This window comes from Pseudorasbora parva, chromosome 2 (genome assembly GCF_024679245.1).
Source record: "Pseudorasbora parva isolate DD20220531a chromosome 2, ASM2467924v1, whole genome shotgun sequence".
In the NCBI taxonomy this organism is placed as follows: domain Eukaryota; kingdom Metazoa; phylum Chordata; class Actinopteri; order Cypriniformes; family Gobionidae; genus Pseudorasbora; species Pseudorasbora parva.
In genome coordinates this window covers 42,568,046-42,580,859 of record NC_090173.1, presented here as the reverse complement: position 1 = coordinate 42,580,859, position 12,814 = coordinate 42,568,046, and the positions used below count along the sequence as shown (strand labels likewise).

At 40.2% G+C, this 12,814-nt stretch overlaps 1 protein-coding gene across 2 annotated transcripts in view; it reads left to right on the top strand.

The window, feature by feature from the left end:
- Positions 1-8,836: 8,836 nt before the first annotated feature.
- usp31 (ubiquitin specific peptidase 31) overlaps positions 8,837-12,814 on the top strand; it is a 44,776-nt gene continuing 40,798 nt past the window's right edge. Inside the window, exon 1 of one of the 2 annotated variants that reach the window (XM_067420576.1) lies at positions 8,837-10,429. In XM_067420576.1, the coding sequence (XP_067276677.1) occupies positions 9,899-10,429 (531 nt within the window). In that variant the 5' untranslated portion in view covers positions 8,837-9,898. The remainder of the gene's footprint in view (positions 10,430-12,814) is intronic. The other variant, XM_067420577.1, reaches the window with a different exon arrangement.

The window sequence follows — 12,814 nt, the reverse complement described above, 5'->3', positions numbered from 1 at the left end:
TGTATATATATATATATATATATATATATATATATATATATATATATATATATATATATATATATATATATATATATATATATATATATATATATATATATATATATAAACTGTATATTATGCCAGGAAGTTAAAACTCATCATTTGAAATTATAATTAAGTGGAAAAAGTATTTTTATTTTATTGAGATTACAATGTTCAGGTGGCTTATGCGTAAACTTGACTGGTAATGGATGGTGGATTTTTATATATATATATATATATATATATATATATATATATATATATATAGCAAGGCTTTTAGTTTTAGATTTATTGTAGAAACTTATGAGATTATGATTTTATTGATATTTTTTGACTTGCATAGTGTTAGTTTTTATACCTGAAGGGTGAAAGAACATCCGTAACAGTTTGCCTCAAAGTTGCCTCACGTTTTGTGAGGTTTTACTGTTGCTGCCTTGAGTTGGTTAAAAACAGAACAGAAAAATGTTTGTCTTCCATCCCCACATTCATTCCACGTGGATTTTGGTTAAACTGGAACTTTTTTAAATGTTTTTTGGAGGTGCAAAAAAAAAAAGAAAGAGAGAAAGAAAGAAAGAAAAAAAACACATGACAAATGACTTTGTGACAGAGATGTTGCTTGCTAGATTTGGTTTAATTGGAGAATTAAGGCAATGCCACAAGCATTGAGCCTGATTTGTTTTGGCAATACCGTTTCGAACAACGCTTTACTTACATGACAGTGACTGTTAATTAGTGGTGTTGTAGGGCTTATTTTGTTCACACTTTGGTAAGTGATGAAGACAGAAAGGGCACTTCTAGATGAGTGAAAAAAAAAAAAACATTCACATAGTTTAACACTGCAGTTTTTGATTTGCTTTGCTTCAACTTGTTCAAGTTGAATTTAGATTCCAAATATACATAATCCTGTAGTTTATTTAAAAACATATTTTGACAATGTTGCCTTTAACGAACCTACACAAGATCTGAATTTCATTTGGAATTGTGGTCAGGGAAATAATTCATCACTTTTGCTAGGCTACAAGCATATCTTTGACAGTGTATATAGAATAAAGAGTATAATATTCAGTGCATGTTATTTTTCCTAATCTCCTAATTTCTCTCTCTCTCTCTCTCTCTCTCTCTCTCTCTCTCTCTCTCTCTCTCTCTCTCTCTCTCTCTCTCTCTCTCTCTGTCTCTCTGTCTCTCTGTCTCTCTCTCTCTCTCTCTCTCTCTCTCTCTCTCTCTCTCTCTCTCTCTCTCTCTCTCTCTCTCTCACAGACACACACACACACACAAAGGGCTTTCACTAGTGGAATACAAGCTATAATTTTTTTGCAGAGATTCATCCGATCTCGTAATATTGCCTGATCAAGGCAAAGTTTACATGGCTAGTGTTTTATAAACCGTAATACTACACGTTTACTTACCTTGACTATGTGACACCACATTCTAGTTTGGTTTCAAGAGCTGTATGTTTACATATCCTCTCAATTACCTAGTTAGTTACTGTCAACCTTGTGTCTTAGCAGCTAGAGAGGAGGTCTTTATCAGTGGAGTGTTAAGTTGCTTGCTCACTGAGTCAGTGTCTCGTGGTGAAATGTGCCTCTGTTATAGCCTCCGAGGCTCCACAGTGCATGGCATCCAGACAGCGCACTGAAAATGCCCATCGCTCACTGCTGACGTCCAGGCCGAGACACTGGAGAGTGATGGTTATCATCACTGTGTAGGGCACTGCAGCCCTTAAACTCGTTTTTTTTTTTTACGTCCTGCCTTTCAGATCTTGGTGGAGAAAGTAGGATGTGCACACTGATGCACTGATCACACGTCTCTATTATGCCTGCTGGACCTTGTCAGCCACGGTCGACATTTCAGTTCCCCGTTTACATAAACTCGTTTCTGATAGGCACCAGTTTCCTGGGGCGGGTGTAGGTGTCTGATGTCCTGCCTCTGAATTTTTTATTTTTTTTCTCCATTTAAAGCGTGCAATCTGAAAAATGTTTTTTGAAAATGGGCAGAAGTAGACTGAAATGACTTTTGCTCCACTTTGTCACTGCTGTTCCTATACTTATTATCCTATAACATGTTTTTGTATTTGTATTTTTTTTATGCTTACAATTTGTGTATTCACATAGTATATTATATATGTATTTGCAAGTTACGACTGGGGAAAATGTATATGATGGTAATGCTAGAGCCTGGTCAAACTAAATAAACACTTTTGAATTCTGAACTGGTTTTATGTTATTTTCCTTTAAAATGTTTCTGCAAACCTGGACTTAAAACGTGGTACATATATACAGGTCCTTCTCAAAAAATTAGCATATGTGATAAAAGTTTATTATTTTCCTTAATGTAATGACACAAATTAAACTTTCATATATTTTAGATTCATTGCACACCAACTGAAATATTTCAGGTCTTTTATTGTTTTAATACTGATGATTTTGGCATACAGCTCATGAAAACCCAAAAATCCTATCTAAAAAAATTAGCATATTTCATCCAACCAATAAAAGAAAAGTGTTTTTAATACAAAAAAAGTCAACCTTCAAATAATTATGTTCAGTTATGCACTCAATACTTGGTCGGGAATCCTTTTGCAGAAATGACTGCTTCAATGCGGCGTGGCATGGAGGCGATCAGCCTGTGGCACTGCTGAGGTGTTATGGAGGCCCAGGATGCTTCGATAGCGGCCTTAAGCTCATCCAGAGTGTTGGGTCTTGAGTCTCTCAACTTTCTCTTCACAATATCCCACAGATTCTCTATGGGGTTCAGGTCAGGAGAGTTGGCAGGCCAATTGAGCACAGTAATACCATGGTCAGTAAACCATTTACCAGTGGTTTTGGCACTATGAGCAGGTGCCAGGTCGTGCTGAAAAACCAAATCTTCATCTCCATAAAGCTTTTCAGCAGATGGAAGCATGAAGTGCTCCAAAATCTCCTGATAGCTAGCTGCATTGATCCTGCCCTTGATAAAACACAGTGGATCAACCCCAGCAGCTGACATGGCACCCCAGACCATCACTGACTGTGGGTACTTGACACTGGACTTCAGGCATTTTGGGATTTCCTTCTCCCCAGTCTTCCTCCAGACTCCGGCACCTTGATTTCCGAACGACATGCAAAATTTGCTTTTATCCGAAAAAAGTACTTTGGACCACTGAGCAACAGTCCAGTGCTGCTTCTCTAGCCCAAAAGTGTCTTGACCTGGGGAATGCGGCACCTGTAGACCATTTCCTGCACACGCCTGTGCACGGTGGCTCTGGATGTTTCTACTCCAGACTCAGTCCACTGCTTCCGCAGGTCCCCCAAGGTCTGGAATCGGTCCTTCTCCACAATCTTCCTCAGGGTCCGGTCACCTCTTTTCGTTGTGCAGCGTTTTTTGCCACACTTTTTCCTTCCCACAGACTTCCCACTGAGGTGCCTTGATACAGCACTCTGGAAACAGCCTATTTGTTCAGAAATTTCTTTCTGTGTCTTAACCTCTCGCTTGAGGGTGTCAATGATGGCCTTCTGGACAGCAGTCAGGTCGGCAGTCTTACCCATGATTGCGGTTTTGAGTAATGAACGAGGCTGGGGCTGAGGCTGAGGTTTAGTCAGATGATTAGGTTAATAGCTCGTTTAGAGAAACTTTTCATGATATGCTAATTTTTTGAGATGGGAAGGTTGGGTTTTCATGAGCTGTATGCCAAAATCATCAGTATTAAAACAATAAAACCCCTGAAATATTTCAGTTGGTGTGCAATCAATCTAATATATATATATATATATATATATATATATATATATATATATATATATATATATATATATATATATATATATATATATATATATATATATATAAACTTAAAAGTTTTGAGCTGAGATTTAAAGTGCAGGATATATTTTAAAGTATTACATTTATGAATTTATGATGACTACAGGGCGTTGGTGGGAAGGGTATGAATTGAGCCTGTTCTCTGAGTAGTTGTAGTGACACAACTGGCACAGTAGAGGGCACTTTTATGTGTTTTTAGTTGAAACATGAGAGGTAATGTAAATCCTAAACCAGGTGTTCTCTGTCCCAAAATGATTGCAAAAGATAATGATGATCCAAAAATAAAAATAAATAGGCAACTGTATCTTAATGTATAAAAGCATAAATAAATTAAAATGAGGTTAAACCAATTGTACTAGAGTCTAATATATTGCCAAAAGCATTGAGACTGACTTCATTGAATTCAGAGGTTCCAATCACTTTCATGGCCACAGGTCTAAAATCAAGCACATAGGCATGCAGATGCTTCTACAAACATTTGTGAAAGAATCTGTCGCTCTCAGGAGCTCAGTGAATTCAGGTGTGATACTGTGATTTCCATGTTTCTCTGCAACAAGTCAATTTGTGAAATTTCCTCACTACTAAACATTCTACTGTCAACTGTTAGGGGTTTTATAACAAAGTGGAAGCAATTGGGAACAACAGCAACTCATCCACAAAGTGACAGGCCATGTGGAATCACAGAGTGGGGTCAGCGCATGCTGAGGCGCACAGCACGTAAGTAAGCTGCCACTGGACTCTAGAGCAGACATGTTCTTGACAAATCACGCTTCTTTGTCTGGGAATCCGATGGACGAGTCTGGGTTTGGCGGTTGCCAGGAGAATGATACTTGTCTGACTGCATTGTGCCAAGTGTGAAGTTTGGTGTCTGTTTTTCAGAGACACCCCTCGCTGCAGCCTGCAGCACAATGACATTGCTGGATCATTTCCAATACGTACTGGATGGTGGATCGTTATGGCGACGTCATACCGATCTCTGGGTTAACTTATAATGCGTATGCGCTGGTCTTAAGTGACATGATCAATGTTGTATATAGATGATCTAACCTGTGTAGTTGTATTACTGATAAATAGTATTAAGTAGCCTAATTATAGATGAATAAATCATCTTTTCATAAATGTGATGCTTAAATTATCATAGTTTCGCTGTAAATGCATGCAAAACAGTTAAAATTTTAATATATTCTGGTCATATTTGCTGTTGAGTGGAAGGAAAAATTATTCAAGTAATAGTCTCTGTAATGTTTATCCTCAAGGTACAATGCAACACGATCTGTAAAGAACTTAAAATATCAGTAGCCTACACATTCAAGGGAAAATGCAAAATGTGTCCTGATGGCGTGAGCATGTTATTAATCATTATTTTTGCGTGAGCGGTTTGAGTATTTATCTATCCAGCAAAACTCTTAACTGTGCATTCAAACTCTACTGCCCATGCGTATATGACGTCGTCGAATTGTGAATGAAACCGCCGCGCATGCACGTCCAGTATGTGTTGGATCTATGTATATACATATACATATACATACACACATATACTTTTTTTTATGACCAGTTTTGCCAGAAAAAAACCTATTCCTTGTCTGGGATAGTGCAGAGCCCCTGAAGCCCTTCAAAATGCTTTGATACTGCATTGCTTTGGACCTTCAACATTTTGGTTGCAATTGAAAACCTTTATTTGAAGAAAATGCTGGAATGTTTTTCTCAAGAAAATTACTTTATTTTTGGCTTATGAAAGGAAGACATAAACAATTTGGATAAGATGGGGGTGAGTACAATATCAGGACATTTAGAATCTATTTAGAAGTGAACTAAGAAAGAATTACCTAGTTGCTAACTTTTCATACATGTATCTTTGTTTTGCTCACATTCATGTTGTAATGTTGTATATGATGTTTTGTCTGGCGGAATGGCTAAAGTTTTTTTTGTTTTTTGTTTTTTCCTTTCTCCTCCTCTCTTTAAATGTATGTATTTATACTGCAATATTATAACTGTTATAATCATACTATTATTATTATCTTCATTATTTAGATATTTATATGCAGGGGTCCATGCTTGTAAAAGGTGTATTGACATAATTGTTTTATTTTGCCTTTGTAACCAGATGGTATTTTGTTATACCTACGCTGCCTGGGGGTGGGGGGTGGGATGGGGGGTGTTATTACAGTAAAAGTAAAAATAGAAGGAAGAAAAAATGTAACTTTCAGTGTTTTACTGTATGTTGATTTACTCCTTCAATTAAAAAAAAAAAATATATATTATTCCTAATATGATGAAAACAGCATTGTTAATGTTTCATGTCTTTCACACTGCAAGTTACTATTTACATGAAAGATGTAAATGATAAAGGCCTGTTCGAAATTAAAAAAAAAAAAAAAAAAAAAGAAGTGAACTAATCCTTTAAGATCCTAGGAGTTCCTCAGCAACAGATCCAAAATTTAAATATAATGATCTTGGAGCCACTACATTGTCACTCTTGTTACCAAATTGCACCTGTGTCGTTGAGAGAATTTGCTATCTGATCAATTTTGAAAATATGTAAATCAACGCTGCGATTTAAATTTAGATTTTTAGGTTTATTTTGTATATCACCATCATGTGGTTTATTTCCAGTCTTTATAAAGCAGAATAAAACAACAACAAGGCTAAATGTAACTTTTTTTTTCTCTAAAAGTTTCTACAGACCTGCTTACCATCCCCCTTGTGGCCCTTTGGGGGTCCCGGACACTATTTTGAAAAATAATAATTGCACCACCCACTACAATGTCCTAAGTTAAATCATAGATACATGGGCATTCATACATACTCTCATTGCCTTTTAACAAACATGTCCTTTTCTGTGTTTTTGATTTGCACAAAACATAGGGTGCATTCACTCATGCATATCCAGGGAGCTTGGTACAGGTGCAATTTCCCATGATATTTCAACAAGCTGGGACACGCTTTGCTGCCTTGTGTATCTCTGTCTCTGCTTAACAGGGTGCGTGCTCTATTCAGCAGTGTGGGAATGCCCTGTCCCTCCGATGAGTTACTGCACTTTGACTCTTAGCAACAAGCCAGCCAATCCCTCCATACAACCTGCACCGAGCTCAGATTTCTATTGGCCAAAATGTCAGAAGTCACAGATTTCTTGGGGAGCAACACAAGAGTTAAGCATTATTATAGAGAATTTGCCCAAACAGGTGCTGCATCTTAGCCTGATTCAATGCTAGTAAGGAAAACTGTGATTTTGTTGCCAAAGAAAGCTTATTGAGGTATTGTTTCCCTCATACTTATAACATGTTTTGTTTTTGTTTTGTTTTTTTTGAATGAAGACTGTAGTCATTTATCTTGTAATTTACATGAAAAGGTGAAAAATGACTTGCCTTTAAAATAAATGAGTCATTTTCTGCTTCTGATCTTGGATGACATACATCATGCAGTGCTCTGAGAATCCACAGAATTATCAGAATCCACGGGGGGGGGGGGGGGGGGGGCAATAAAGATATAAATGAACAGTCATTAAAGGTCATACATTTTTAATACGTGTCCTATATTGAGCATACCAGCTAGTCTTTATTGCCATGCAGACGAGAAGAGTTTTGTATGTAGATCAAGTGTTCTGCAGAATGGGCTACAGGGGGCGAGTAGAGAGGCTCAGTGAGGAGAGAGGTGCTAGGTTCATGTTTCACCAGACCTCAGGCAAATGACCTTGAATATGTGACAACTGGATCATCGGGGCAGCAGGCCAAAGCTCACCTCAGTTCTCTTGTACATGTATTTGTACTATACATACCATATTTAAATTCATCTAAATGTCAACATTAATAAATACCTTTTTATACCTCTGATTGATTGATTGATTGATTGATTGATTGATTGATTGATTGATTGATTGATTGATTGATTGATTGATTGATTGATTAAATAAATAGACTGATGGATGAATGGACATAAATCCAGCTAGATAGCTATATAGATATGGACAGACATAGATAGATAGATAGATAGATAGATAGATAGATAGACAGACAGACAGACAGACAGACAGACGAAGAACAATAATGTTTCAGTATTTAGTATATAGGGTGACCAAATGTCCCGTTTTCCTAGGACATGTCCTGTTTTCAAGTCCTAGCCCTAATATAAAAATGTTCTATCCATACTTTAAATGTATTGAAATTAATAAGGGATCTTTGAGTAAACTTTGAATATCATTTGATTATCTCATTGCCAAGCTGAGTGTCCTGGTTTTCGGTAATCTAAATATTAAGTAAAATATCAAAATTTTCGGTAATCAAAATAAGTAAATAAATTGTGAAGATTTTTCTAAAAATACTCCAGTCCATGGCCATGCCGTTCCATAAAGTAGCCTAGACTAGGCTGCATCCCAAAGCATAAAATTCAGTTGGGCTGAAATCCTGTTTGACAAGCTTTTCAAATGAATCTACAACAGGTTTCTCTTTGTGGCTGTAACCGACAGAGCCTTAGAAACGTGCATCTACACTCTCAGTTTTCTACTCCACTCTTTGCTCTTCACAAAGTTTAACATTAAATCTTTCACAAAGTTTCTTTATGATTGTCCTCTGAATGGGCGTAAGTTGTGGTGTAAAGATGTTTTAATAGCCTAGTCAAAATCAATTTTCTATTTGCTAGTCAGAACAGTTTGTTTTACAATCACGTCACTGATTGTGGTTGTTGTTGTAAAAGTCAATTTAATATTATTCAAAATAGCCTAATGCTACATAATATCCAGTGGCAGTGGCCTTCTACAATAGGCCTATAGGCTAATATGAGTAAGGATCACAATTTGGGTTTGTTGAAGGGTTTTATGGGTGGCATTGGTGGGGGTATAAAATTGTATATGTTATTGTCGTGCTGCCCAGTATGTCAGAGTATTCTCAAAATCAAAGTAGTACTATGACTCGTTAGAGGCTGAGGACACCCCAATCCATGAACACCAACACAGAACAGAAACTACCTGAACGAACGAGAGACTGCTGCTGGGCCGTGACGTCACGGCGCACCGCCGCCCTCACTGCAGTGTCAATGATTTTAGAAAATCTCTCGAGGACGAGACGGGCGGCCCACCAACACACACACCACTAGTATCACTATAGGAGTCCACTAGACATCTTCAATCTGCACGGGCTTAAAGAAAAAAAAAAAACGCCGAGTCAACGAGAACGCGCGAAAACGCTACGGACTTGCGGTCTGGCTCGGTCGCGCGCATCTGCTGCTGTGCTGTAGCATCGGGCTCGCGCTGGAAAGTGGTCGGTGCGACTGTTGGCGTTCAAATCGGAACAGACAAACAAGCTAAAGTGTCTCGCCATCGCATATTTGGCTATCGGAGCAGAGCGTCATCGTTGCCTGGGTGGAGTTGCAGTGCATCGCTCAATTATGCATGAAGAAACGGCAGCGGTTAGCGCACTAGCTGCGCGAGCTAACCACTGTCCCGTGTTATGACAGTGATCTGCATGCCTACAGCGTTTGATCACGCGCGGCAGTCAAGCGCGTTTGACTTTGACGCTGGTGCTGGACAGGATCTCCGGTAGAACATAACTTTTTGCCCGGCATTTCATTGGCATGGCAAACGGTTAGCCTGGGCAGGCCTAGCTAGCCAGCCACTGTGTTTGCTAGTGGAAATCACTTCACTGGATTATGGGCAGCATGCAAACCAAACTGGTTGTTGTAGCGAGTAACGTTAATACCGGGGAGCCAGTGAACGTAACGTTACAATATAGTATGTTATAGAGATGCGGGGGGAGTAACAGTTAGATGGCTGACAACCAGCTGCAAGTTAATAACCGGCTGCTAGATGACGGCCAACTTGACATAACAGGTTTTTAATATCTGGAAAAAGTGCCAGGCGTGAGCGTTTCACAATGCATCTTCTCAAGGCAAATTCGGGTTGTGTCACTGAAGCAAACACTTGGATAATAGAGGCACTGCCTCCAGCTAGCTAGCTCTTTGAGAAATAACATGCCAGATCTTGAGTCGATTTTATGCTCTAAATAAGCAGCAGCACTCGCTTAGCCTCAGCTGGCAATTGTAGCTCGATTATCAGTGAGTGGGGAATGCCCTAAACACTTCAAGCATGTCCAGCAAAGCGTCAGGTAAAGAGAAGAAGTCCGGCTTCAGCAAAAAGCTGTTCCGCCGGGGCTCGGTGCGCTCCGTGGGGAGTTTCATGAGCAGGGTCCTGAAGACTCTGTCCACGCTCTCGCATTTCAGCTCGGAGCTGCACGCGCCGGTGGGCGACAAGGACGACGGGGGATTCACAGCCTTCAAGAAAGAAGGCAAGGGATCCGTCGCGTCGGACGAGAGCGACTGCGGGGGGTTTCTGTCCGGGGACAAAATCCCCGGGGTGGCCGGTTTGAAAAACCACGGCAATACGTGTTTCATGAACGCTATTCTGCAGTGCCTGAGCAACACGGAGCTGTTCGCCGAGTATTTGGCTCTGGAGCAGTATCGAGGTGACCAAACGGATGATGACGAGAAACCCAAGACCAACGGGGTTGTGCAGAGGAAGGGCGGTCAGGACAAAGGAGAGGTGACAGAGCAGCTTTCGGGATTGGTCCGAGCCCTGTGGACTTTTGAGTACACGCCGCAGCACAGCCGAGACTTCAAAGTAAGTTCACACACACCTGGGAATAATTGACACATCTGCCTTGACGACCCATGCAATATTCTAACTGAAAGTTTGCACTCGTCTATGTGATACTTCTAAGTCGGATCTTTTTAATAAATCAGAACTTAAAGTCATCATGAAATCAAAATTGCTGCTTTTTTGCATTATTATAATAAATTATTTATCCTCGCACATCATTATTATTATGTTTAATCAATGTGCACTGTAATGTTTAATCAAAATATGTCCATGACTGTCCTTAATCCCAGAGTAGGCCTAGCTCACATATGGCTCAGAGTACCAATAATCATATGCGGATTAAGGTGGCCAGGGCAGGGCCCCATGGCTGCTCATTGTGTAAGCATTATGCTTTACTGATTTATTTAGTGCCAAACATCCTCCACATGGAAATATGGTGAACTGGCACACACACACCGAGACAGCCAATACTACAGTGTTTCCTCTACATTTCTTTAAGTGGCGAATCACAACAATATGGAAATTACCACCCCAGACCACACCACATAGGTAACACGAGAAATTGAACCTTACAAACAAAACACAAATACAAACAAGCACAAGGCCCAGTGAAGCAGCCCTTTCCTAATCCTTGAAGGATTAGTTCACTTAAAAATGAAGATTTTCTAATATGTTGGATGTTGGACGTTTGATGGAGTATTTCTGTGTTAATACTCCTTCCGGTTTCTCACAAGTTTCGGAGAGTTTTTTTCAAGTATGGCTCGGCTTGACGTGAACAGAGCGGAAGGTCCTTGTATGGGCCGTAATGCTCTTCTCCCGGTAGGGCGCGCGAAATGCAGGTGCAGATCAGGTGCAGATCCAGTCATCCGTGAACACTTCTGACGCGCCCTATGGTTGCGCCGCGCTCCACTTTATTCCTATGGTTGACGTCGAGCGACTTCAACGGTTCAGCACAGCATTCCGGGAAGGCAGCGCTGCATTTGAACCGATTTGAACGCAGAAATGACGGGAAGCTTCACAACATCTCTGTAGTCGCGTTGCAAAAGTGGATCTCCACCGTTCACTGCTGTCAGGACTTTACCAAATCATACCAAAGAAATGTGTTTTTGACGGAGCGGTCCCAGCAATAAAGGTTCGGTCCTGCTTTGGAAGCAGCCGGTGAGTAAAACTGCTTCAAATGTCTATGCTGTTGTCGCGTGAGTAAACATCAGTAAACGACACGATCGCGTGCTTCGTCATTTAAATGCGCTAACGGTTACTCCATTGTTGTATAACGTTACACTAGTCTTACTCTGACGTGCAAAACCGTTTTGCTTGCTACTGCTAAGGTTTAGTCGCATACAATAGTCCATAAACCGAATCATGTCCTTATAAACTGCGAGTAAAGACACACAAATGTTGACAGGCCACTAAATACAGTACACAGAGACTAGGGCTGAACGATATTCTGTTTTAACATCGAAATCGCGATGTGCGCATGAGCGATAGTCACATCGCCGGAACATGCGATGTGAAGGGTAGTAGACCATGGTGTATTAAGAGAACAGAAGCACACAGTAAACACAAGTTTGTTGCTGGAGTGACACGCACGTTCCTCATGCCTGCACAGTGATTGGTTCGCTGTGCCGCTGCTCAACGCTCACGGCCAAACATTCACTGCTAAAATGCGCAACGAAGAGGATCCGCCACAACAACAAAAAAAGGTTTCTTACCAGAAATAATTTTTTTGGGACTATTTCAGCTACAAAAAGGAGGATGTTGACCAAAAAGAGGTAATTGCATGCAGTGCCGTTTCTAGGCATAGGCAAACTAGGCGGTCGCCTAGGGCGCCAACAGCTGGGGGGCGCCAATGAGCCCCCGCCCCAACAAGATTTTTTAGTTATTTCATATATATTTTATTATTAATATTTCGTACTTTTGCTATTTCAAGGCATTATGATTAGTTGCGATTTTTGGAGTGAAGTCGCCATGGTGATAGTGGCGCTGCTGTAATGAAATGAGATCATGTGTAGAGGGCGGCAGGGAACGTCGTCATCCTTGTCGTTGTAACGCTTGTGTCCGAGTGAAAAATGCGGATAGCTCACTTAATGTAACTGGAGTGGATGCAAACACGGAGGCGATTAACATCAAACAGATCGCACTTTATTCCCCGCTGAACTCTCATCACAAACTCCCTTTCCGTCCACAGCATAATAAAACAAAATAACTGACTGTTAGCAACAGAAAACAGAAAATAATCCCCACACATGGGAGCTCAAGACTCAGTGCGCACATACACAAAATGCAGACTTAACATGCCCCCGAACCCCCCCCCCCAACATCTGTGATCTAAGTGATAATAAACCTAGCTACATTATTCGATTAATGCATGTACAGTATGCCCATGAAATAAGGAAGTCATATTTA